Source organism: Diadema antillarum, unplaced genomic scaffold (assembly GCF_040938485.1).
Source record: "Diadema antillarum isolate AM-2024a unplaced genomic scaffold, OU_Dant_1.0 seq00000187_RagTag, whole genome shotgun sequence".
Lineage (NCBI taxonomy): Eukaryota > Metazoa > Echinodermata > Echinoidea > Diadematoida > Diadematidae > Diadema > Diadema antillarum.
The window spans coordinates 338,039-365,384 of record NW_027271251.1 but is presented as its reverse complement, the minus strand read 5'-3'; the positions used below and the strand labels follow the sequence as shown (position 1 = coordinate 365,384).

At 36.5% G+C, this 27,346-nt stretch overlaps 3 protein-coding genes across 3 annotated transcripts in view; 1 reads left to right on the top strand and 2 right to left on the bottom strand.

The window, feature by feature from the left end:
* The window catches only part of LOC139728593 (ergosterol biosynthetic protein 28 homolog), a 62,394-nt gene that overhangs the window by 22,609 nt on the left and 12,439 nt on the right, over positions 1-27,346 (top strand). The window lies entirely within an intron of this gene.
* Positions 1,170-6,530, bottom strand: LOC139728609 (uncharacterized). Its single transcript, XM_071639551.1, has 6 exons — positions 6,126-6,530; positions 5,168-5,307; positions 3,820-3,904; positions 2,371-2,530; positions 1,442-1,626; positions 1,170-1,178 (listed from the first exon to the last, which is right to left on the bottom strand). The coding sequence occupies exons 1-6, from the start codon at positions 6,300-6,302 to the stop codon at positions 1,170-1,172; spliced, it is 756 nt and encodes a 251-aa protein (XP_071495652.1). The 5' UTR covers positions 6,303-6,530.
* Positions 17,816-23,242, bottom strand: LOC139728608 (uncharacterized). The gene is made up of 6 exons (XM_071639550.1): positions 23,195-23,242; positions 22,322-22,516; positions 21,275-21,439; positions 20,485-20,638; positions 19,239-19,369; positions 17,816-18,133 (listed from the first exon to the last, which is right to left on the bottom strand). The coding sequence occupies exons 1-6, from the start codon at positions 23,240-23,242 to the stop codon at positions 17,816-17,818; spliced, it is 1,011 nt and encodes a 336-aa protein (XP_071495651.1).

Sequence of the window (27,346 nt, the reverse complement as noted above, 5' to 3'; positions counted from 1 at the left end):
TCTAGGTACAGCCTTCCCAACATATACACACGTTGGCCCAAATTCACAAGGGGGATTTACATTTAGATCATAATTTATTCAAATTTCTTCTGCGTAAATTTTGTGATAGATTGCATACACAGACAGACGTCCCATAACAACTGTGCACTGACACCCGCAAGTCAAAGGTATGCCCATTTCACGGTTATTTAGATATGGTCTAAATCTAAACCATGTGTGTGGTCTGGATTTAAAGCACCTTCATGAATTTGGGCCAATGACTATACTATGCGCAGAGATCCAAAGAGTGTCTTATGTTATTATCCATAGTGACAGATTTTGAACAATTCATACTATTGAATTATAGAGGGACTTGAGGCCAATGTATAAATTTCAAGAAATGAAAATTCTAAACGTGCTGTCAAAACTACCAGGAATTTCAAGAATTCAATCAACTAATCAAAAAAAGCAGTTTGGCAAAGAGATAAAAGGAATCCTCTTCTGCAAGAGACATGTGAAGAAATACCATTTCAGAATTAACTCTTTTCCACGAAACCTGCATTATTTTGGTATGAAATAAAACGAACATTTTTGGATCTCTGTATGATCAGCTTAAATCTTGCAATTTTGCCTCCGACAGGAGTACATAATAAAGAAAGAAAGAGAGAGAAAAAAAAATCAAATTTGCAAAGAAATCTCAAGCAGAAGATGAAAAGTCAAATGTTCTGTTAATCTACAATTCTTGGGTCAGATTTTCTAAGAGCAAAATTTACCCCTTTTCCACAGATGTAGGGAACACATGCTGTGTGTGTGTGTGTGTGTGTGTTTGTGGGGGGGGGGAGGGTAACTGAGATATTTCTGATCTATTTATGCTCTCTTACTCTAGCTTGTCTTAGTCAAGCTTGCATAGATTACCTGTATCCATCTCTCCACTGAACTGCAGGTGCTCCTTCCAACGCTTCACTTGTTTCTCAACATACAGCAACACATTCTGGTAGCATGCAGGCCAGTTTACAAATAGGCGATCTGCTGCCTCTGGAAACAGGTTACGAAAATCTTGGTCGATCTGTGGATATGTGTAGGATAAGAAAATCTTTGCAGATTAATACCATCGTACTAACATATACTTATATAACCTTTATCACTGATAATGCCAAGAAGATTCCTTATAAGCATATACTACTAGTGCATTACATGTGCTGATAGTAGATTCAAGGTACAATGTATTTCAGTATTTGCAAAAGATCGACATCATGGACTGAGTGCCATTATATTCCATGGAATTTCAACTCTATCAAATTTTTCATGTGACTAGAAATCTTAGCTACAGTATAGGTATACACTTAACATTTCAAAACACAAGCAAACAAACATACATGTACATAAAAACCAATCCCATCCATGATTGGCATGATGTAAAAGCCAAATCGAAATTGAAATGGAAATAGCAAAAGCTGATTACCATTCCATCTGTATCCAGCAGTCTTGGGTATAGCTGCAATAGCTCTGACACAGATTTGTCTTTATCAGCCCTGATTGTTGCAGCTCGAGACTTCACTGTGTCACTCATCCATTTCTTGACTTGCTGCTCTGGCTGATGGTGATCTCTCAGCCACTCTAATTTCCTTGCGCTGTCTTCTGCATCATCTGAACGAGAAAAAGAAAGTAAATTGTTGGCTCTTTGCCAAAATGGCTTTAAAGAACTTCCCCTGTTATGCCCAAAGGGCACTAATAGTGCACAAAGTCTGTAGCGTTAAGGGCCTTTTGGCATAACAGTGAATGTGGTTTAAGGCCCTTTTTGGCATAAGACTGACAAAATATTGACTGTCTCTTGTTTCTGCTACTGCCTATACTTGGTAAAAACAAAATAAAAAATATGTGTTGAATTACAGTGATAAAATCAGAATCTCAACACCAATCTTATTTGAACCCTGGGGAACCTCTTCAGTATCACTACTGTTCTTCCTGAGCACCCTGCATATCATTACCCCAGCTAATGTCAGGTTCCCGTTTACACCCGAGTAGAGTTTGTTACTATAGCTAGGAAAAACAACTCACCCAAGGATGTGAGCACACAGCACATATCAAACTCAAGATACACCTTATAGAGTCCAGAGTTTCTAAAAATGACTACAATGCTCCATAGCAAGTATTTGTTAGTTTTTGTTAAAACCAGATGAGGTACATGCATATCTTTAAAAAAAAAAATAATTGTTGATATTTTCAGACTGCCTTTTCCACTGGATACAAAGTGCTATGAGATGTCATCCCTGGTAACCACAGGAGATTAAACAAATTACCAGGCCGTGACACTAGAAGCTATAGGTCTTCAAAAAGATAGTAATGATGATAATGGGTTTCCAAAGGCCGCAATATGCATTGATGGATTACCGTCAACAATATTTTCCGGCACACTGGACTGCACTTTTGAAGGACCGGCTTCAGCTGTCAGTTTGGACACTGAGTACTCCCTCCTCCTCACATTCCGCAGACGACTCTCCAAGAAGCCAGAAGCCTCGGTATGACCTCTAGCTGGAGCGAACCATGCTTCCTGTAAAGTTGATATAATACTTAACTTGTCAAAGTTGTCAATCAATTTACTGGACATGTTATTAGAAATATTGTACTACATTTTGTCCACTGTAAAAGGTAAAATAATTGTTTTACTTTTGGAAAACTGCTGATACAGGTTTTTGGCTGGCTGGTGATTTAGGGACCTGTATCCTACCTGTCTCATATTTCCCTGCTGCCAACTACTGTTTAACTGCATAAACATTTCATACAACTTAATAGCACCACATCCCTTTAAAATGTAAAGTAGGCATCATCTATGTGGGTAACTATCTACATTTCTTTATGATTCCTTTGTACAGGTAGTTTTACAATAGTCTGCACTCTAAGAACAAATGCTCTGTACACACTCATAATTTTCCTTGACCCTATAAAAATATGGCCCTCTATCAGCTATACAAGTGTATACTACAGCCAGCTGACTGCATTTGGCTCTGTGTACAAAATCATAAAAGATAAAAGATATGCCTCGAAATTGTTATTTTAGACCAATAAGATAAATCATAAATAGATAGGAAACTGATGGAAGATGATGGCCATATCTTACTGATGACAGTTTGATGTATTTCTGTATTTTAGTTACACCTTTCCCCCACATTTTTACCAGTTGAAGTTTGTTGATTAATTAAGAATATCTGGATTTTCATCAGGGAGCTTGCTTCCTGTTGCTTGTAAATAAATGCACTACAAGAGGAAAGTGATTTGAAAACAGAGAGGGAGAAAGGGAGAGACCATGATATTTCTAGAAAAAATTATAACACCTTGCCACCCCTCTAAAAACAAACAAACTTGTAAGCAAATGAACAAACCCGAGCACACATTTTCTTTATGAAGGCCTTCACATTCTGTTTATGGCAGGAAACGTGTAGAAAGTACAATTTCATACATACACAGGCTTCATATTAAAGTCAAAGGCGAGTGAACGTCACACTCAGTTAGCTTCTATTTTCAAAGTTTTCACCAATTAATGGAATATTTGAGCACTGCACAGCTGTAACCTGAATTTCCTACTTTATTCCTCATTACCAATTTTCAAAAGAAAGTGCATTCATTAGTCAAAATAACAAAATATCAAATGAATGTACATAACTCTCGATCTACTCACTGTTATACAAAAGCTTGGGTGCCACAAGTGTGGCGACCAGTCTGTTGCCCCCTTGCATTGTGGAAAATGTCCATACCATCCATGCTTTTTTTTTAAAAACTACATATTTCACCCTCCCTCTCTGAGATGTGATTAAATTCTGAGCATTGAATATGCAGACTTACATGACCATAACCATCCTCGTTGTCTAGCAGGGGAAACTGTTGAGTTATTGCTCTTGCCAGTGCCAGTTTGACATGTGACTTTACACTGTTGGAATAAAACATTTTGGCACATTATTGAAATTAGCAAGAATGAAAAGAACTAGTTACTGTATGCATCACATATTTAGCGAGTCTAATTTTTCGCGAATCAGGACTCCTAGGCAAAATCGCAAGTGGTTGAATTCGCAATCATGGAGTACAGTGTACTGAAAACAGAAATACTTGTACATATGCGTGCACATCACATTCATGTTGGGAAAAGAGTGTTTATTTTTGTGTTTTTATATTCCCAAATAGCATCCCACTAGCAAAATTCATCAAAATAGAAACTCGCAAAATATTTGGCATATACAGTACCCTGAACACATTTATCAATAAGAATTACATTACAAATTAGTGAGCATGAAAGTATGATTTGTAAGGCATTAAATCAGCAAGATGACACAAAAGGTGAAAGCACATGTGTGAATCATGTAACAAATAAGAAAGGAGCACTAATAAAGAAATAATTAGATGCAAAACTACATATTATATGATATTAATCTACCTTAACTGCTATTTTGACTAAGAAAGAGTATTCCACGTTGATGCGTAGTTCAACGCTGCAAACTGGCACTGGTCCGATGGTCCGCGACTAGTAAAAATCACTGTCAGACCAGTAACTCTTTCAGAAATGGACCGGTAAAAAATGGAAAAACTGGGTACCTCCTGATCCCAAAGATAGGTTGGACCAGTAGAAAAATTGGGTTAGTGTTAACCCTGCATAATTGCTCAAGCAGAAACTCCAACTCTCCCGCTTTCAACGGGAGATTTGCTGAGTGCCCATTTTTGCAAAATCTCCTGTTCTCCCGCTTGAGATTTAATTTCTCCCGCCCTGGCTATGTCTTCCGCTTGAAATGATTTCTTCCTTAGTGTCGTCATGTGTGGAAAAATAAGCCTTAGATAGCACGAGAGAGCATTTAGAACCGTAAAGCTTCCAGTGCCTGCTTGATTGCCCTGGACCCTGGCCGCAAGGAACTTCACGCTTTGCGCTCATGATGTGCGTGAAGCGCACATCAAGTTGGAGTCTCCCATTTGCAAGGGGTTTCACGAGGGAGAATCTCCACATCAGAAGGTGCTTGGGGTTGGAGTCTCTGCTCAATCTGGGTATTTTTTGCAAAACTGAAAAATCTTTGCAAACTGTCATACTTCATCACCCCATCAGCATTTATAGCATTAAAATAAAATGTCTCAAAGTGCCTTCAATACCAGTATCTATAAAAAACAAAAAACAAAACTAGATTACACAAGGAATGTAGGTGGAGCTCACTGTGTGCCATAGTGGTCTATCAAGTGGGAAACGAGAGTGTTGACAATCATCTTTCTTGACTTGTAGCTCATCAAGCCTTCCTCCATTTCCCTGACCAGGTACTCTCCTTCCCTCCTCCTAGTCAATATTGCCCTTATGTCCTTGAATGAAAAATAATGGAAATGAAATGGATTAAGAATTCATAATTATTTTCTTGATAGTACACAATTGTGCCTCCTCCAAGTTTACAACTTTTGTTCCTATTTCAATCGGTTGCATTCAGAGGCAAAGCTGTACATTTCCCATGTAAGTTGGATTTACTTGTATGTTTTAACTGTCTTGGATATTAAAGCTCTAGAGACACATAGATAACAAACTGAACATAAATCATATATGTTCAGGGTGGTCCACAACTTGAAATTTTAGCATGTTGCAAGCTCAGAATCTGAGAATATTGCAGAAATTGAATATGCGCGGAGCGCACACGATGAGTACATAGTACGCAATATTTTGCTGCTTATCTCTCTTTGTGCTGCTTACATTCAATGTTCTCTCTCATGTTTTGCACACAAATATCTAAAGTACCTGGTAGTTTGATGTTTCTGATGATATGCACATGTTTTGCACATTTTTTAATACTTTTACTTTGAGCTTGTTGCAAATTCTTGAGGATGTTGCATAGCATGTTGCTGGCTTTTTAGGATGTTGCACAAGAATTTTAGCATGTTGCAGCGACATGCTAAAACCCCTCGTGGACCACCCTGTATGTTGAAAACAAAATCAATAGATCAATAAAGACAGTACAGTTGGGAAGAACAAAGTTTATAGCAAATGTAAATTTTGTGATGGGACTCAAGAATTGGAATCAAGAACCACAATAGTAAACACTGAAATACTCAACAATGAAGGAATATTACAAGCATGATAGTTTAATATATATACATGTATCTAGTTGACATACACACACCAATTTACTTACAAACTCGTGCCTTAGTTTCTTTGCTAGTGGCTGCCCTACTGCTGTTGTCAGTGAATTTCCTAGTGCTGCTGTACGCCATGTGGAGATGGGGACGGTTGCTGCTTCTGTCACCTCAAGTGGATTCTTCACTTGAGTAGTGGCAACTGTGGCATTACCTTGTGGGGTTTCAATGTTCATCACTTTCTGTAAAAATACAAAGTTGGAGACTTTATTCAATTTTTAGCTGTATATCTCACTGCCATAAAGTTCAAACAGCTTGGCAATGCATATAAAATAAAGTGAGCACACTAGATGCTTCTAGGGTTTTTAGCAGATTCCACTAAGATGAGAGTTTAATAGCCCATACAGGAGGTATAAGCCGATGCCTACGCTATTGATTATAGAGATTTGACAATTAATTCAGCCAGTAGCCCAGCATATTACAGACAAAATTGCTGCATGTAAAATTTGTAATGCTTCAATACAAGTAAGACAGTGCAAGTAAATTAACTGATTGGTCACACAAAACCAAACAAGTCAACATGATAGAAAGTTGGCTCTGATACACATGTATCTCCAGGTAGAATGGGAAGTACCACTCATTCATCATCAACTGCTACAGTGAAACTCAGTTATAACGAGGTCCATGGGACCACCAATGTTACCTCATTATAACCTGTACCTCATTATAACTGTATACATTAAAAACAAAGAAAAACATAAGCACAGATTCATACAATTTTTTGTACACTAATCAAAAAAACTTAAGAACAATTTTTGCGTTGGTATTACACAAGTACCGGTGTGGATCATTATTATTGAGAGAGAGTATAAAAAGGAATTATTTGTGAATTGATGCAAAAAAAAAAGAAGACCCCCAAAAAGTAGGGGTTGAAAGGCGTTCTATACTTTTCTTCCGAAAATCTCTTCGCATGTACAACGTACATGCGTTCTTGAGAAGTTCTCGGCAGGGTGACATTCATGATGCTCTTTACACCTATCTCCCACCCACCTCTTCCTCAAATATTAAACCACTCTGAAAGAGTGACATTTTTTCGTTTGTAAAATACAGCATAAAATGATATACAAAAATCATATTGTATATACAGTGTAATGCGTTACTTAAGTTTTTAATTGTTTTTTTCTTCTAAACATCGGTGCAAATAGAGTAACATGCATGCGTTGCTTACCGTAACTTGCTGGGTATTTTACGCAAAGCGGGACTGCGATGATTTCACGAATGATTTCAGCTGTAATCTCATAAATGCGTCGTTTTATGAAGTTTGTGCGTGAAGAGGTTGAAAATGCTTTCTTTATTTTCTCCCGGAAATTTCTCTGCATTTTGTACATCCGTTCTCGAAAGATACGTGACAGAATTGAATTTGGGAGATTGTGATCCTTTTTACGCATAATAAATACCTCATGTTAATAGACCATTCTATAAGAATGAAAATCTTCACTGTGAAATGCAGTGTTAAATTTTGATAAACAAAATCAGATCTAGTAAAACTGTTAAATGCGTTAATGTTACTTTTTCTGAACACTGGCTCGAGTAGATTAACGTGTTACGATACTCATCACGACTAATTACCTGGCAGAATTGTGATGATTTCATTTATTATTTCGGATTTTTATGTGCTGTACACACAAGTGTTGACATGTTAGCATGTGTTACGTTACTCATGACGACTAACCTAAAACCCAGGATCCTAGTAGCTTTCTCCTTTATATTGTACGCTAGTCCCCAGTAGCAGTAGGAATTTATAACAAACTTGACGTCTGCGCTTTGATATCACAGCGTCTGGCATTGCTGCATTAGGCCCTAGGTCCTGATGTATTGAGCTGCCCATAACACACACAGAACCATGCTATCCACGCTCATATCAATCACTCGACTATAATGATTGGGCCTACAACGTATCACTTGTTCAAAGACAAGTCAACATGTTCACACAATTAGGCAAAATTTACCTTACATGGACTACTCTGGCTTATTACAAGCAATTCAGTGGAGATCTGAATTACCGTAATTCACATTCACAATAATAAATAATGGCTAGGAAACTCAAACTTACTCTGTTCTTATTTTAGGCAATTTGGCATGATTCCCACGATGAATCACAGCCCACGATGCCTCATTAACGGCAACAAATGCTTGTCTGTGTAGGCATCGCATTGAAAATGCGTGAAGAAAGTAATATGCGCATGCGCGCTGCGCTGACCCTCGAAAGACTAATAGCCAATTGCTTGTCTTGATTTCCATCACGTGCGCATCTTAACCAATGGTAATGAAGAACAGTTTTGATGAGAAATTCGCTTCAAATCATACACTCAGTTTGATTTGGTATCAATTGGTACTAGCCACATGATTATAAACCGTGATGATTAGTTTCTATTCCTTATAATATCATAAGGCTATCTAATAAAAAAAGAATGATTAGATTGTTTTTAGAGTGTGTGCTTGTTTGATGTGTGGTCATATGCTATGATTTTGGTTTGAAGAAAACATAGAGCCTTGAAGAGGTCACGCATCAAGGGTGTAGATTTGCCTCCAAACGTGCACCAAACATTCATGAGAATGTCTCAAATGGTATGCAAACAGTAATTGCAGTTATGTCGCGAGATTTTCTACAAAGTTTTGGGGACTGTTTGGGGTTTCATGAAAATTTTGCAAACATCACGCACTTCTTGTAAAAATAGGCTTTAAAGACATTTTCTAAAACAAATCACAACCCAGTGTGCACTGCAAAAAAGATTCGCAAAAGAAAAAAAAAATTATTTGAAATTCTTACTGAAGTAAAAACGACATCCGCGAACAATAAAGATGACGCTTCCGAACCCCCGCGGTCATTTGGCGATCTTTTGCAAACTAGAATACGAATGTTGGATTTTGCCAATCACGTTGTGACCATGTTCAAAAACTCACATTACATATGCAACACATTTCAATTATCGCAGTCCAATAGAGCTTCACGATTCTTCTTTAAAACTCAAACAAAACAAAAGCACTTAATACGACATATTGCTACCGTCTGCTGTAATTTAACAGTCATTATTAAAAAACATAAAAAGACATTGTATTATGACAATTTATCAGGAAATTTAAGTCGAAGAAATGTTTTTGCCATACCCAACAGGGGTCGCACTTAACTTCTTTTTTAACTAGCCAGACGGACTACTTAGAATCAATTTTGACACTGAAGAAATATTTTGGCTAGCCAGACGGACTAGTTACTTCAGAATTTTATGATTTTTAGCTAGTCCGACATGATTTTGGGTGGCCAATGGCCAGCGGACCATCGCCAATTTCGAACCCTGCCCAATAGAATCGTATAGGTGAGGTTGACTGTACTTACAGTATGCACTCAGGAGGTAAACTGGGGACAGCCATAAGCAGAAATTCGTCTTCTTTATCGAAAACATGCCATGGCTAGTTACTATTCCCCACTTGTATGCTCTGACACTGTTGAATGTATACACGCCCTGTCGTATCTGACATGAGCCTTTTCCAAAAAAGGGCTTTTTTTTATATTACAGATCTTGTTTCACTATCCATGCGATATCGTAGATCAGAGTGACACTACACGACAGCATGTCCTACATGTACAATGTATAAGAGTGCTGCTGTACCAAAGATATTTATGTACAGTGGACTCCCATTATAATGAAGTCCTGGGCAGTTTTCTTTCGTTACATCAAAATTTCGTCATAACCAAACAGATAAACAATAGGTTAGAGTGAATAATGTTGCGGCCTGAATTTTTACTTCGTTGTTACCGGAATTTTGTTATAACAGTGTTCGTTATAACGGGAGTGCACTGTATTAACTTTAACAGACAATAGTATTGCTGTTTTATGCATATTGAGGATACTTACTGATCCATCCGAGATTATATCTGCCACATCTGAACCATTTGAGTCTAGACAAAGAGAGAGAGAAAAAAAAGAAAAAAGAGAGAGGACATGGCATTATGCATGTTATTTAATTTTTAAACACAAGAACCAGGGGCCTGTTTCACTAGCATGGGTAACTGATCCAACCTAAGACCGATCTCAATTCGGGGACTGATACCATCCTGGGAACAACTCATGTGACCCATTTCACTAAATTGATCTTTACCTGGGAACAATATACAATTGAGTTTGACCGATTTACTAATAATGAATGAGGCTGTGATCGGTAGTGCCGCTGAATGAGCGAACAAGGCGATGACAACCAAGTAGAAGGTATGTTAAGGAAACATTGAAATTACTATTTCAAGCATAATATGCATGTTCCCTCGCCATGACTTTTGTTAGTCACATTAATATCACAGAAACATGTGAGTTATGCAGAGTCGAGGGGAAGGTGCATTCCTATGTCTTTTGTAAAACGTATCAATACTTAAGCACTGATTGACAAATGAGATCACAAGAATATTGGTTTTGAAGGTTTATTTATTTATTCATTTTTTGGTGGGCTGTCAAATGAGCAACCTTTTTTTATTTTGTTATTTACTCTGCTACTTTGACATATAATCATTCAAATCCAAAAAAAAAAAATCTGAAGAAAAATAAAATAAAAATTATTCAAAAATATATGGAATGTTTTTAGATATTCATTTCACTGCCAAATTAATGATTAGAGTATCATGAATCAACACAAATCAACACGCATAATTTGTATGTCATAGAACCTTTTACATTGAAAAGACTAGTGTCTTTTATGCGAGGCTTGAAAGAGGGAGTGTCTAAATCGAGTTGTCCCAAGTTGTATTGTGTACATTTCTGCCATGAATTCGAATTGAATTTGAATAATTTTTTTTTTCAGTTGTATGAGAAGAGAGTAGTAACTGTGTATAGAAGATCTAAATTAAAAATTATATTGGTGTCGATTTTCATACCTTATATCATGACATCCATTACTGTATGTGATTGTAACACACCCAGCTGTGAATAATTTGCCCTTCATGTGTGAATGTGATGCAGTGGTGTTGAAACACTTATGTACATACTTTCAGATAATGTGAAGAGTGTGCATTTACTCTACAACTATTTTTTTTTTCATGTGACATTTTGACATTCAACCAACATTGTTTGGTTGAATTGATTAAACAAATCATTAACTAAAACCACATAGAATTGTTGGTTAAAATTCCTCTACCCTCAAGACAGCTGGCATGTTCACCTGTCAGATGATGGTTTATGACACTTTATTACTGCGATTGTATGTATCCTTCTCAACTTGGGTCTGATCTGAATCAATTCCAACTTTGGATTCAATACCTGGTTCTGTATAGTTCCCAAGAGGCTTAGTGAAACAGTTTCTAATTTTTTGGGATAGATCGATCCCACAACTGTCCCTGAGATCAGTTGAATTGAACTTAGGAATAATCCCAGAGCTTAGACAATAAACAGGCCCCAGGATGCTTTCATCTTATAGATACTACAGTGCACTCTAAATTGTAGGATGCCTTTGAAAGCATGCACTTCAGATGTTAAAGAGGTGCAAAATTATCATAGCCATGAAAACAAAATACATCAGGTCACAATAACAGGAATGAGGGCTAAATATTGTCAACTAGTAATGGAATACACTGTGTTTTCCAGTTATCTGTAGCTATGGAAGGATTTCCATCAGATTTGAGACTTCATGTGAAATGCACTTTGTATTTTATTGCTAAACATGCATAACATTATCTCTGAGAATACTGAAATATATAGAAAGTTGCTGAATTAGGCTGCATTCACATAGAAGTATTCGGTATTCGGTATTCGCTATGCGCCGTCAAGTCGACCCAGTACACCATCACCCACACCATCAACTCCCTACTTCTTCCTCCTACACAATCATCCCAGCAATAACAATTTCTAAACTGCATCAGAATGTCAGTCTACATGCTTATTTTTGCTAAAGGGCAAATCCAGACCAAAATGTTCATCATTTAATAAACGAAAGATGGTATACGCTGCTCGAAAATCGAACAAGCTCGATTCCCACTATGCTATACTATTGGCAGCTATCCGGTATTTTCGAATAGTGCCCTCTTATTTGAAACGGTGTTAGGAAATCCTATCGTTCGATTCAAGCTATTCGCGTGCCCTCGAAAACGAGCACCGAATATCCGAATAGTATACTTCTATGTGAACGCAGCCTTATGAGCAAGTCCCCTGATTTTGGTATCCTCCCTCCCAAGAATCATTCAGTACTCTCTCTCTTTTAAAAAAAAAGAAAAAAAGTGAACTTTCACTTCCCTTGGTAGTGACATCAAGGATCACTCGATTTGGAGTGAATTTTGAGTGAACAGAAATTTCACTCCAAAAAGAGTATAAAAGGATGAAAATGTTTCTGGTCGGATATTCACTCCTTTCTCACTCTTAATTCACTCCTTTCTCACTCTTAATTCACTCCTATTGTATTTCACTCTTTTCCAGTCATTTTTCACTCCAAAAAGAGTGAAAAAAGACGGAATATTTCTGTAGGATATTCAGTCCTTTCTCACTCTTATTTTACTCATTTTGTATTTCACTCTTCTAATTTATTCAGTTGTTTTTTACTCCTTTTTCAGATTATTTCCAATCCCAAGCAGAATTTCACTTGACATATTAAAGCACACACCTCTCTATCACAGCACTCAATGCACTAATTATTCAACCCTGGAAGAAAGTGTGAATACGGTGATGGATCTCGGAAAAATCTAGGTGGTCTGGAGACATAAAAAAAAAAATGCATACAACCTGTACATTGCTACTGTTCGCATGAATACATGCATTTTGAAGCCAATGATCCACCACTGGTATCCCAGTGTATTGCCCACTTTGTGTTCCAGTTTTGAAGTCATTCTTAGCCAAGCTGGATCAATAAATGAAACTGTGAATAGATGTTAGCTTGTAATCCAAACAGTTGTAGTTTTAATTATTTTTTTTCAAGTAACATTGAGGGGGATATAAAAACATAATGCACTAAATGCTACACTGGTGACATGTAAGGACTTTTTTTAATGAACTGATTCTCTATATTTCATACAGTGTGTGACGGCCATTGGATCACCTGAAAAAAAAAAAAGGACAAATACCGGTAGATCTCTCGACATAGTATAAACCTCTACTATAGAGTAGTACACCATTACAAACAGTCTTCATGTGTTGAGTGTCTGGTTTTCCATGAATTATGGGCCAAAACTAAATTGTACATATTTTCATCATTTAAGAACGATTGTCACCATAATCACAAATTCCCTCTAGCTGTCATTCCCAAATGTTCTAAAAAAAAAAATACACATTTCCCTGAAAATATGCCAAATTCATAAAGCTTGTGCAAAAGTGAAAAATTTTACAAATGCCCTTCCTGAACATATTCAATTTTGGACAAGTGAATATTGTATGTTCAATGATAAGCTACAAAAGACTTGCAAAGTAGTCACTATTATCTATATTATAATACAAAAAACAATAAATAGGAATTGTGACTGCTTTGAAAAATTGACAGAAATACACAAATTTACAATACTGCATGGTAAATCAAGTTTGGATCCTCTGTTGTGTAACACAGGGATGCTCTTCAAGTATATTGTACATTGTACAAATACCTGAACATACTGGATCAGAGAAGCATGATTTTTAACCCTAACTAGGCCAGGCTATTTAGGAAAGGCTATTTAGGAAGATGATAGAGCCGGAGGGGTGGGGGCCCTCCCAAGAATCCCCCTCCCCCCTCCAGATCTCTGCCATCGACCATGCGATCGTGACGAAAATACACACACACATTGCCTGTGACGTAATCTAAAGAAAGGAGAAGTTGATTTTCCAATAAAGAATAGTCATGTATGCTAAATTATGCTAAATAAAGCATGAAATCAGACTATTTGCTATTCTGATGATGGAGTAAATAAAGCTCCAAACAGGCACATTTTTTCTATTTGTTGATATTCTTTCTAATGTCCTTGGCAAATGTAAGTAAAAAAAATTGTGCGATCAAAATATTCTCAAGTGTTTCATTGTTATACATTTTCTTAAGTATTTCTCTGTTTTTTGACCTTTTGTTTTTCATTGTTTTTTCAATGAAATTTGTCAGAGACATTGTTCCAGCATGAAAATGATTATGTTATTGATCGATTTTAATCACTTAAACCAAAATATCATGCATTCATGAAATTTTAGTGTAAGCACAATTTGCATTGAAATTGTACACAAATTCACATTTTTTGGCAAATTTTGGCCTGACATGCATGTACACATTAATATGCGCAACTTTGGAACTGTGTGCCCAGGTGTCGCAATATTTGGTGTCAAAAGATGTGGGAGACTCGACAGTAAAAAAGTCATGGAGCATCGCAGCTTTTGGCCTAACCCCCCGGCCTAGTTAGGGTTATTAAAATGGTTAAAAAACAAACAAAAAACAAAAACATTTTAATTTTATGGTTCATTTCCAAAGAAATATATGGGAAAAAGTATCCCAATCAATACACTCGACACAAGATGCACCATATTATCTTCTTCACCTGCAAAGGTATCACTGTACAATAGTAAACAATTGTAATCCTTCTGTTTGCCAGATGTAGCATCAATTAATGTATGCAAACTGGATTCCTTATATAGTGATTTCATGTGACATCAGGTTGTCCACCATAATGGTGGCTTCCATAGCAAAGGAGATCAATATTCATTCATGCCTGCCTCTCTAACACTGGTGTTCTTAATAAACCACAGGCTTGCCTTAGGTTTGCCATAAGTAAACATAGCTGCAGCTTTTGTATGCAGGCTTGATTTCCAGTCAGTTTGGGCAATTGACTCCATTATGGTGGGCACTGTGACATCACTGGGAATGCTCTATATTGAAATATGATGGTCAGTTGCAGGTTAACTGAATAATTTGTTACCAGGTCTACGGGAAGAATTATCAATAAATTTGACTTAGGTACACTAGTGAACTGGTCTATTTGGTTCCATCTGCTCTAACCTCATGTATTTATCAAAGCAGGCTGCAGATGTTTCTTGGAAAAGAAGTTGAACCAGTTGAGCTTTTCCACAAGTTTTTCCAAGTACATCACTTATATGGAGGTGAAAAATGCACATACATGTAGTAACTCTGGGTCCCATAACCCTAGGGATTGATGATTCCCATAAGTTTTTACTGTAATTTTCCCCGATTCTTAAAGGACAAGTTCACCTTCATGGACATGTGGGTTGAGTGAATGCAGCAATATTAGTAGAACACATCAGTGAGAGTTTTAGCAAAATCGGACAATCTGCTAAAAAGTTATGAATTTTTGAAGTTTCTGCTCAGTCACGGCTGGATGAAAAGACTACCATAGCTCGTGATGTCACATGAGTACAACGATATAAAGAAAGAATACAGAAAAATCAACATATTTCCATTTTTCTCGCATAACAAAAGAACACTTGACTTCTCTCTTTCAGAAGGCAGGGGGAATAATTTTACCCTTAACATACGTCAGTAGCAAGTCGAAGAAATGTGCACTTTATTCAAAAAGTAAAGTTTTGTGAAATTCTCTTTTTATTTTCCTTATATAGTTGTACGCATGTGACATCATACACTGTAGTAGTCTTCTCTTCCAGCAGTGACTGCGCAGATACTTAAAATATTCGTAACTTTTGAACGGATTGTCCAATTTTCCTCAAACTTTCACTGATGTGTTTTACTAATATTGCTGCATTCTCTCAATCCTTATGTATATGAAGGTGGACTTGTCCTTTAAGAAGATGGATGCAATAATATGCATGTGCACATTATGCTGCATCACTGTTAATCAAACAAAGGTGTGACAAATGTATGTCTTAACTTGATCACATCACGGAGACAGGATCTTCATCCAGGAAGCATGGATGACCATTGGAAGAAACTCCTCTTTGGCTGCTATTTGTAGCATTTTCACAACAACAACAATAACAAATTAACGTGAGTGTTGTCTGTCAACACTTAACTTCTCTAAATATGAGACCACAAAAAAAGGTTTCATAAAAGCAAGTCAGAATTGCCTGTAGAGAAGGGGGGCTTTAATCATGCAACCTCAAATTTTCTCCTGTCAAATCTTCCTTCTGAATATTTCATGAAAATTACTTTAAAACGAATGGTCATCCATACTTTTTGACATGTGATACATATTCATTTGATTGACATGGAAACAGTTAATGTAACTTTATATCTCCTGTAAAGTCCAGACCTCCAGCTGCAGTTGGGCAGAGACCAATGTGATAACTTCATAATGTCATGGAAGCAAATTATATTTATTATGCAAAAGCAATAGCCAATTTGGTGAAATTGGTTAATATCTTCATTGTACAGCTAACTTCTGTGCACTCCAGATTCTGAGTACAGCTGTAATTCACTTCTAGTATCATAATGTTCGAAAAAATATAAACTCTGCCCAATGGGAGAAGATGAAAATGTAAAAACTTTGTGGATGATGCACAATGGGAATAGCTCACTTGAGCTAAGAATCATGAGAAGAATTAATTGCCCTCAAACTGGGATGATCTGGACAGGTACTATTTGCTAAAATGCAACAGTGATTTGTTCCAATGTTTTTACGTACATGCCACGCCGCAACAGGTCATTCAAAGAGGGATTACAAGTTCAAGTGAGATTTCAAACTGTTTCAATTTTTCAAAAGATAAACTCTCTAGATCTGGTATAAAACATTTGTCTTCCACTATATATACGTAATTATAAAGAAAAAATAGTAATTTCAGAGAGCGCTTCCTTGCCAAAATCGGAAAACGGCTCTTGATGTAATTTATGATAATGATATGCAGAGACGTCATAAGTACGAAACATCGACCGAGCTAAATGTCTATACACTATCCATGCGAATCGCAAATGAAAGATGTGACTAGGAAGATTATATTTTTGGCAAATTAAAGCAGTTTTAGAGTGATATGTTCCAATTTCTACCATGCGTTTAGGAAATTATAGTCTTTGAAAGGGACAACAATACCAGTTTTATAAAATCATTTGATGTCAAACAAGGAACGAGGAAGAAAAATTTAAACGTGCTCTGGCTTACTTTTTTACCAATTAACAGTGTAACACCAAGCTGCGTGAGGCCAAACATTCTTTGGTATACTCAGAACACTTCAAAGATGAATGTATTGCTTAATCTGTGGCCATGAAGAGGAGATAGGTTTTTCTTGTCGATTAAGTTAAAACTATTTTCAATTACTTGTACAATTAACAATCAACGAATTAAAACACCAACAATATCACAAGTTCTACGCAACAAACTTTTTTCATCACCGAGCCCTGTTCTACTTTTAGTGTTGTAGTGCAGCAGTACACCCTGGTAACAGCTTCACGCTCAACTGCACCTGAGCCTGATAAGGCTGACTCTTCAACAAGAATGTAAGTTCCAAGTTCAGAGGAGCATGTATCTCAAAAGAGGAAAAAGAGCTGATTCACTAAGGCTGAAATGCTCTTTTTAGGGCGTTTTAGCTGAAAATTTATAGACTGGAATAATAAGTAGTGGATCAAATTATCATTCATAGTACAGTAGCAAATTGATATGATAGGATTTGTCTCTACTCTGGGCTGGCCATTAAGCCTACATTTACAATTCCAATGTTAGATTAGAAATCCAAATAGATGAGACACATATCATGTTTCTATAGGCCTGCATACCCTTGCTTTAAACTAGATCTGGAGAGTTTATCTTTCCAAATTTTGAAACAGTTTGAAACTTCAAGTAAATTTGCAATACCTCTTTAACATCCTCTTACACTTGTGTGCTAGTTAGGAGGACATGAAACGCCCTCTGCTGAGGGGTGAGGACATCATCCGAACACTGGTAAACAACAGACGCTAGAAAAGAGAAAAACGAATGGAGGCAAGGTGGATAATGTACGTCAAAGACGTAGAAGGCCTTGAACAGCCTATCGAAGGCCGCCACAACATTCTCTCCAGCAGGCACACACTTCCTGTGCAAGATCAGGAAAAACTGCTCAGGATTTGTGTCAGGGCCGAGGCACAGGAGGAAGGGCTGAGTGAGCTTCTCGGGTTTTCGCTCAGCATACCCAGCAACATCTGTACCAACCTGTCATTGACATTGATAAACAAAAAAAGTATTGATCCTTACATTATATAAATATATTCAAAATTATGCTGGACACATCAATGTTTGTGGTGTGTCCACTGAGTAAGGGCACATTGGCTTTTTAATTCCTTTTAGCCAACTTCATTTTTTCTTACAAAATTTAAAACAGTGGAAATTAAAATGAAAGTGGGAAAAAAGGGCTCATAAGAAATCTGAATATATTTTGGTATCTCCAACAAAATAAGATTCTTGCAATGTGATTGGTTAAAGTGCAGTCATGTCACAAAAGATATTTTCTCCCAACATGTCAATCAATCTATTTGTGGATAAATGATGCAACACATATAATGATAATATGGGTGAAATAGACCTCATTGTTTAATTTTTCTTTATTCATGACCTCAGGACAAACCAGTAAATTTCCACTGGCACAGAGTACACTATTCCACTGGCTTAGTAACTCTTGCAGTGATGCTGCCGGGAAAATTTAAAATCTCTCCTATTATAAACCACAATTCGAATCCTATCATAAGATAAAAAGACATCTAAACTTTAAGCTTATAACTTTGCAAGCCTCAAGGGTTACAGCTTTATGGACTCTAGATTCATTACCAGTATTACAATAAACTCAAGATTGACAGTCAATTCAATGGTGATACTTGATGGAAAGTTACAATTTCTGAAGAATAGGGGAAATATGTGTAATTCCCCATACATGTAGCTCCACGAACTAATAATGGAAAAAAAAGAAACGAAATTTGCAAGTGACTTTTAAAGAGTTGACAGCATAGTTCAAGGGTGAAACACATCTGAACTTACGATCTAAGAGAATCACATAGAAACTGTTGTATCATGATGCCCTTCAGTACCCTTTAAATAGGAATGTGAAATATCAAAGGAAGCTCTCCTGTATGATAATTTGGAAAATGGGTAATTTCTGACGTGTGATGTAAAAGTTCCAATAAAGAGCATGGACTCCTTTATTCATTTTATTTCTGTATGTTTTATTGTTTTAAAAGAATAGAAAAGTGCAATTGAATATTCTCTTCAGAATATCATTGGCTCTCTAGTTGATAGGCAATCAGAATATTGTTTATTTGCTTACTGGTTCGTGCTGGAACAGGTGGCCCACTGCAGCACTACGAGATTCTGATGACTTCTTGCTGCCTTTCTTGCAGCTGATGGCATTAGATGCAGGAAGTAAATGGCACAGAATCTGGAGTGCACACAAGTCAGCTGTAAAATCAAAAAATGAACTCATTGAAGAAAACTGAGCTTAGCTAGCACATTCTCATAGAATCAGGCTAGTACATAGGTGTCAGAAATGAATATGGTACCGGGAAAGAGTGTATGAGTGGAGAATGCAAAAGTGTCAAGTGAAATGGTAAAATACAGTCAACTCCCATTATAACGAAGTCCTTGGGACTGGCACTTTTCTTATGTTTTGTTAAAAATTTTGTTATAACAGAACAAATAAACAATAAAAATGCATAGAGTGGATAACATTGCAGCCCGAATTTTTACTTCATGGTGACCTGAATTTCATTTTAACCATGTTCGTTATAACGGGAGTGCACTGTATATGTCAGAAGGTGTCATAGAAGGCTACATATTGAGAAGCCTATATAAAAGCTTTGGAAAAATAGTCAATGGAAAAACTATGTATGATAAGAGTGTTAGAGTGTTAGTTTAAAGCTCATTTCTGTTTTACTACCTTTGTTTAAATTTTCATCTATACCTCAGATATTATGAGTGAGATTGGGTTGGTATATTCCAAGATGATTATTCATGCATAACCGAGGAAACTGACACACAATTCCTCTGTTCACTTATAGTTTTTGCACAAGCTAACAGTCTTCCCCAGTACCTTCAATATTGCGCATTCATTTTGCTTCTGTATTCAGGAGTATAGGAGTAGCTAACGTGTCTCACACAACTAGTGCAAGCTAACGAAAAAGTGATACTAAATACAGACACATACTGTAATTTCATCCCTCTGAATTGAACCAGTATGTGTCAGAAGACTGGAAAAAGAAACATGATCATACACACACAAACACACACAAAAGAAAAAAAAATAACTGATGGGTGACCAACGATTGTGAAGTAATTGTCACAACAGTAAAGATTGTAAATGATTGACATAAAGCATTCGATGCAAGATTTCCTAAGATAACTTTTCCTATTGGCAAAAATTTTGACTGGCCTTAAAAAAGAAAAAAAAAATCTGTTCAGCACTTCTCTAATAAACACAAATTAACTGAGACAACAATTCATGAAAATTCATTCAATTTCATAATTTATCAATTTATAGACATTAACATTTAGGGGGCAAAGAAAATGAATCTTACCATTTCCCTGTTCAAATCTCTTAATGATGCTGGATACAGCAGCTGAAGAATTGTTTCTGCCCACTGCCATGATCTTCGGCAGTAAGCCATGCCTCCAAGAAGTAACCAGGTTGTCGCAGCGTTGGCCAAATTCAAGCTGAAAGTCTAGATCGATCTGAAATTAAAGATTAGATTATAGGTCCTGAGGAAGTGCACAAAAAGTTGAAACTCTCAAACCCTTGTATGATATGCATCACAAAACATTATTGCCTAATTATAATCAAAGTGGACATAACTGAATGATGCTATCAAAAAATGCCTGATACTGTAGAGACTTTCTGTGTGACACATACAAGGTTAACAAAGTTTTAGATCAAGAAAACTGTATTAGGAGCTCATCCATAATATTCTGAATTTAGGTTTCATGAATGGCCTTTGCTAAATGAAATCTACCACTTCAGGAACACATTTTTAAAATCAAGAAGGCAATAATATCTATTTGAGAGACCCTGAAAACTATTCAGAATGATTCAATGTGTACACAAAAAATCTGATCATATGGCCTGAAAATAAATTGCCAGGGCCTAGATTCAGGCTCTTGCCTGAAACAAGCATCCCTGCTGTCTGGGATAGGAAGTGCATCTCTTTTCTTCAAAAGATTTGTTTTTCACAATACCCACATACATAGATACCTTCCCTCAAATAATAATAAAACACACACACACACACAAACAAACAAACAAACAACCATCATCTAGAAACATATGCTCCTCATCTCCTTCCCTCTCTGTTTACAAAATTTTGATCTTACCAAACTAGGCATGTCTTGATACCGTGGATACCGGATGAGAACCTCTGCAATGGTCAATCTTCCCTTCCGGATTTCCTCTTTGCGATGTGGGAATGTCTCCTTGAACTTTGACTTGATGAGTGCCACATTATCTGGTGTTGGATGGTGGTATTTCATCCACTCTACCTGCAATTTCACATTAATGATGGAACTTATTTAGTCTGTGTGCTAGATCAGATATGGGTATCACTGTGTTATTTTCATTGTTAAAATATTCCCACATTGCAGATGAAAACTGAAACCGTTGTGTGCATTGTTCAAGTACTCCCAAAAGGTAGTTATTATGAGTACACAAACATAAACATTGCATAGAAGGTAAATGGAAAATTGAAGAATGGGGTTAATGAGTCTTTGCCTTTTACTATTAAAGGGCAAATCCTGTCCAAATATAAGTTACTAGTAGTGCGATGAAAAAAGAGTAAAATCTTATGAGTACAACAGTAAAGATATGATTAAAATCGGATGAAAAACAAGGAAGTTATGACATTTTGAAGCTTTGCTAATTTCTGCGGGACAGTTCTTGTACAGTTGATATATATGCAAATGAGTGAGTTGATGATGTCATCACCTCACAATTTTCCATTGACCGTGTACAAAAAAAAGAAAAGAAAGAAAAATGATAAAAATTTTATGTTTCTATCATTAAAGTCTAAAACATAATGTTATTCCTGGTTGAATAACTTCAGAATAGTGATCAGTTAGATATATCAGGATTTGAGACTGGGGCATAATAGCACTTGAATGAAAAATTGGAAATTTCAAAATTTTATATACAAACTATACGGCAAGCTGTGAAGGGATGAAATAATCACTTTACTATTGCATATTCATATTGACCATTCAAGAACTGTTTCCTAAAAAAATGAGCGAAACTTCAAAATGTCATACCTTACCCTTATTTTCCATCCGATTTCGATCAAATTTACCATTTTCTCATGAGATTTCACTCTTTCTTATCAGAGTAACTGGATTTCCTCTTTAAGGTGACTTGATTTTAATGATACCTACTTTCTGTAATATCTCTTGAGATACTGGTTCTAGCATATCATCTCCTTCATCAACTGCTGGTTCAGCACCATCGTGCTCTGTCATGGGCTTGGTGGGAGCTGCAGCTAATCTCTTCCTCTGATGTGTGGCGTCATAGCTCCTCAAGGTCTTCAAACGATACTCGATGAAGCCGTGACCCTTGTCATATAAGTACTCCTGAAATATAAGAATGCATTGGGAGTCATGTTTGCGCAAAAGCAATACTTTTCTTTCTACCTGTGGACAATGTATGTTTGAAAATGCCATAAATGTATAATCACACTAATGAGAGCAACTAGAACTATTGCCAATAGTATCAAATTTAACTAAAGTCACCTTGACCTAAGTTGAAGTCACACAAGTGGAATGATCGCCTAAGTCGAAGCTGTATACTTTTCCTTTATTTCTATTTTACTCTGAGGAAGTTGAATTTTCTCAAAGTCAAAGCTTTTTCTCAAGTCTTAACAAATTTGACTTTAGCAGAGTTGAGTATAACTGATGAAGGCATGATTTAAATTGATACATTATTAATATGATATAATAAGGATATTAAAACAATGATTGAAATTAATACATTTGACGCAATTTCCCTGTAAATGCCCCTTCTTTTCTTTTTTTTTTCTTTTTTTTTGGGGGGGAGGGGGAGGGGCTCATGCCCATATCCTGAACAACTTTTGGTAATTGGCCCTTAAATAAGGATTATCTACACCAAGTTTGGTTGAAATCTGCCCTCTAGTAAAGTTGAAAATGTTCAAGTTTATGCAAGATGAATAAGATGCCATGTATGTCACTTGAGCTTTCTGCTAAGGAGGGCTAAAAAATGGTGTAGATCACAAAAACTGAGTATAAACTTACATATCCTTTTGCACCTGGTGTGGTGTCTTGCAAAGTGGGGTATTGCATCACGACTGCTTTGGCTAGAGCAGTCTTTTGCTCACTACTTGGGTATCTGAATTTAAAAAGAAAGCAAGAAGAATGTTAATCATATTGTAAGAAGCAAATATATTACAGTGGAAACTCGATATAAGGAGATGGTCGGGACCGAGTCGTTTTCCTCGTTATAGCCGATATCTCATTATATCAGTAAGCATAAAAGAAAGCATAACATAGAGACATTAATTTGCACATGTGGGACTACCCATCATATTTCAATCAATACTGATAACTTGATATTGAGGGAGGGAATTACTCACCTTTATGGGTAAGAAAATGTTTTTCGCCAATGAAATCCAATATCAAGAATGTGTTTCTTATTGATTTTAGGTGTTTGAATTTGTAAATTTATATAGCTCGCGATTGTGTCAAGATCGTCTGTGGATTGGTACACGTGTATGTGGTTATGGTATGGGTGTGTGTTGTGTGGAAAGATTGAATATGGTCTGCACAATGCTGTGTGTGTATGTGACACATTCTGTATGTACTGTACATAATGACTGCGTGTGTGTGAAGATGGGGATTTCCCTACGTAGACAGCCAATCACAGCATCAGATTGCCTCACACCTGGGCAATTCCACGGTAACTCGCGTTACAAATAATGGGTACATTTTGGGGATAATGTGCCAATATCTTTGTAATTGGTAGGATCTACAAGTTACTTTTTTCATCATGGGTTAAGTAGACATACACCAACTAAATGAATCCAAAAAGAAAAATAAAGGACAAACATGTTGGGATTCTTGAATCATTTAATTTTGGTAACTCGCGTTACACAAAAAGGACATGGTCAATTCTATGAAGACCTCTTTTTGGAAAGTCTCCTCATACTAGACAATCTTGATAAAAGTTTTCCTACCTTGAATTGATAGTGGGTTAGGACTCATAAATTAACAATATCAAAGTTGAGTAACAAAGACCTGGAAAAATGTAGGGAGCCTTTATGTCGGTAACTCGCGTTACGGTAACTCGCGTTACATTATGTCCACTAACACAGGGTGACACAAATTGATGACATACAATTGTTCTGATGGCACTGAATCTTGTGTTGAATAATCTGAGAGATGCTTATTTGTGTAGATAGTAAAACGAATAAATGTTAAACAAATATTTTACTAATAAACCCAATAGAAGTGTGTGTTTAAGACTAATAAGAGCTTCACTCCTCATAGAGACCTTGAATATGTTTGAATATATACTAGATGATATAGGTGTATTATTACATTGTAAGTTTCGGAGTGTAAAGATGAAAAATGTTGAAAGTCTTTTTAAAACAAAACATAAAAGTATCAAACCCTATATACAAGTTTACGAAACAGCTTACAATCTTTCAAAAATTCAAATCTTATCTTTGTGAGGAGTGAAAACTAGTACATTTCTTTGCAACTGATTGACAAAAAGACCAGTTCGTAATTCCACTTTGTGCATGTACAAAAAAAAATCATTTGTACGAACAGGCATTTTGGTTTGTAAATTCACTGACATAAGCATCTGTGATGTGATGATTATTCATGCGATCCTTATCTAAATGATGCTTGCCAGCACATCCACCTGACAGCAAGAATGGTATTTTGCAATATAAACGGAAATAAGCGGTTACTGCATTCAATGCAAAACAATGAAGTGGATGCCTGCTAAATTATAAACTGATGGGAGTATTCTGATCCCCTGATCTAAATGCAAGTTCATTCTTTTTTTGAACAGAAGTTCCATAAATTGTTATGTCATGCAAGCTTATGCATTAATATGCTGCTTTGAAAACAAGTGAAGTGCCGAACCAACTGAGAAAAAAGAAAGGTCATTTGTACCAATGTGTACATGAGCTACAGTGTATACGAACTGGCTTATTACCCTACATCGACGTGAATAAGCACTGAATTGATCAGTGTTTTAGTAGTAGCCATGATAAAAAAGTCATGGGCGTACATACTCAAGCAGTATTCAAACTTACGACCTCCTGATCACCGGACAGGTGTCATCTCCACTAGACCACCGTGCTTTCACCCGACAGCAAGTGCTGGTTCTAATCCTTATAACATGCAGTGGGTACTGCGTAATTATTCAAATTCATGAAATTCTTCCGTTGAGATGTTTTCATTGCAACTGATTGACAAATTGCCCTACATCAACGTTAATAAGCTCACTGAATTGATCAGTGTTTTATTAGTAGCCATGATAAAAAATCATGGGCATACATACTTGAGCAGGATTCGAACCCACAACCTCCTGATCTCCGGACAGGTACGTGTCATCTTCAGTAGACCACCGAACAAGGATTAGAACCAACACTTGCTGTGCTTTATAGCATTCTGTAATAAAAATTCTGTAATACTGATGCAGGAAATTCAAAAGATAAATCTAATGGTCTCATTCACTGCTGGATACATGTACAGTATGCAGTGAAAGCCAGGCTAGACTCTTCAATGTGGCATGTGATCAGTGGCCTTGATGCTAATCACAGTTTATTAGGCTGCCCTCCTTTGTTTCAGTCCAGCATAGTGTGTATAGCACTGCATTTGATTGTTTTCACCACAATCTAGCTCAATTAAGTGCTAAAATTTGCTTATGTTGGGGGAAACTTGTGTTTATAGTTGGTAACTCGCGTTACATGCCGGTAACTCGTGTTACATGGTAACTCGCGTTACACTTTTCATTGACATTTTTTAATGTGATAACAGTGTTTATTCAAGTCAACATCCTGTGTACAGTATCAGGGTGTGATGAATTTAGAAAATTATGATTCCCAACAAATTACCTCCACTGCTTCCTTCAGAATGAAAAATATTTCTTGTTTCGGTAACTCGCGTTACATGGCTCAAGGGCTGAACTTTCATGTGGTGATTAGAATTTTTTGAAGGTGGCATAAAAATTTCCTCATGGGAGACTGAAGTAGAACCAATTTGCTTCTTTAAAATAAATTAATTGAAGTGCTAGCAGAATTTTTCTATCAAAAAAAATTATATCAAGTTAAGCATGCATTTTAGCAATTTGGATGACTGAAAAATTGTCTTCAACATTTGTAGCTGTTTCTCGGGAAATATTTGACCGATTGATATAATTCTTTGAGTTTCTTTAACTTCAATATATGGGTAATACATAATGAGTAATTCTTTTGCAATATGATAAAGTTGAAATTTTAGTGCCATGTCCACATTCCCATGGAATTGCCCACCTGCTAAACGTCATGATGATGCCATGGCCGTCCCACCACATTTTCTGCATGTATCAGTATGTAACACACACACTTACACGTACAACATGCAGTGCGAGCTGGAGTGCACTGAAGAGAATAATTATGTGTGTACAAGACAGTTTTTGGCGCATCGAGCTTTACAATCTCGGAAGATGATAGCACAGGTGAAGTAAAGCTTTACCGAAGACATTTTGCTTTACCTCGTTATAACAGGTTTGATTGGCTATGTTTTTCTTTGTTTGGAAGTCACAAAATTTATCTCGTTATAGCCGTTATTTCGTTATAGCCGATCTCGCTATAAGAGTAGCATTTTACATAGACTTGTGTGGAAGGGAATTTGGGACCGGGAAAATTTCCTCGTAATAACCGATATCTCGTTACAGCAGTGTTCGTTATACCGAGTTTCCCCTGTACATTAAAACTTTGGCCCTCATTTAAATCTTTGAAGGGGCTGGGTTATTTCCTTGTTTTTTCTTGGCATTTCTATTGCCATTCAGTACCACTGTTTCCAGTACATTTATTGCTACCTATGCCAAATATCAGTTAATACAAATGAAAATTTCATGCAGATGGGTTACATGTGGCTGTGCACAGTAAGTAGAAAAATACAAGATCTGATTAATATCTATTGAACTTCACGGTAAATCAACTTCCATTTTTTATTCATCATTATTATCATTATATCATAAGTATCATGACTATTATCATTTACATGTGGCTCGATGGGGCTACCAAGAAAGTAAGTTAGCATGGAGTCTTGTACATACACTTTGTTTACATGTTTCATACAAAGACATCAGTCTTTATTTTTAAAGCTCCAATCATCAATTCATTCAAAACTTTATACTTGGCTTTTTTTTTTTTTTGAGGTGGGAGGGAC

Excerpts from the sequence above, each read along its gene's own strand:
- LOC139728609 (XM_071639551.1), bottom strand. The coding sequence starts at position 6,302 with ATGAACATTGAAACCCCACAAGGTAATGCCACAGTTGCCACTACTCAA. Across the intron at positions 5,308-6,125 it reads AGAAACTAAGGCACGAGTTT|GACATAAGGGCAATATTGAC; the intron begins GTAAGTAAATTG and ends TTTTCATTCAAG. Across the intron at positions 3,905-5,167 it reads ATAGACCACTATGGCACACA|TGTAAAGTCACATGTCAAAC; the intron begins GTGAGCTCCACC and ends TTATTCCAACAG.
- LOC139728608 (XM_071639550.1), bottom strand. The coding sequence starts at position 23,242 with ATGCAATACCCCACTTTGCAAGACACCACACCAGGTGCAAAAGGATAT. Across the intron at positions 21,440-22,321 it reads CTCAAGAGATATTACAGAAA|GTAGAGTGGATGAAATACCA; the intron begins GTAGGTATCATT and ends GTGAAATTGCAG. Across the intron at positions 18,134-19,238 it reads ACCTGTTCCAGCACGAACCA|GTTGGTACAGATGTTGCTGG; the intron begins GTAAGCAAATAA and ends TGTCAATGACAG.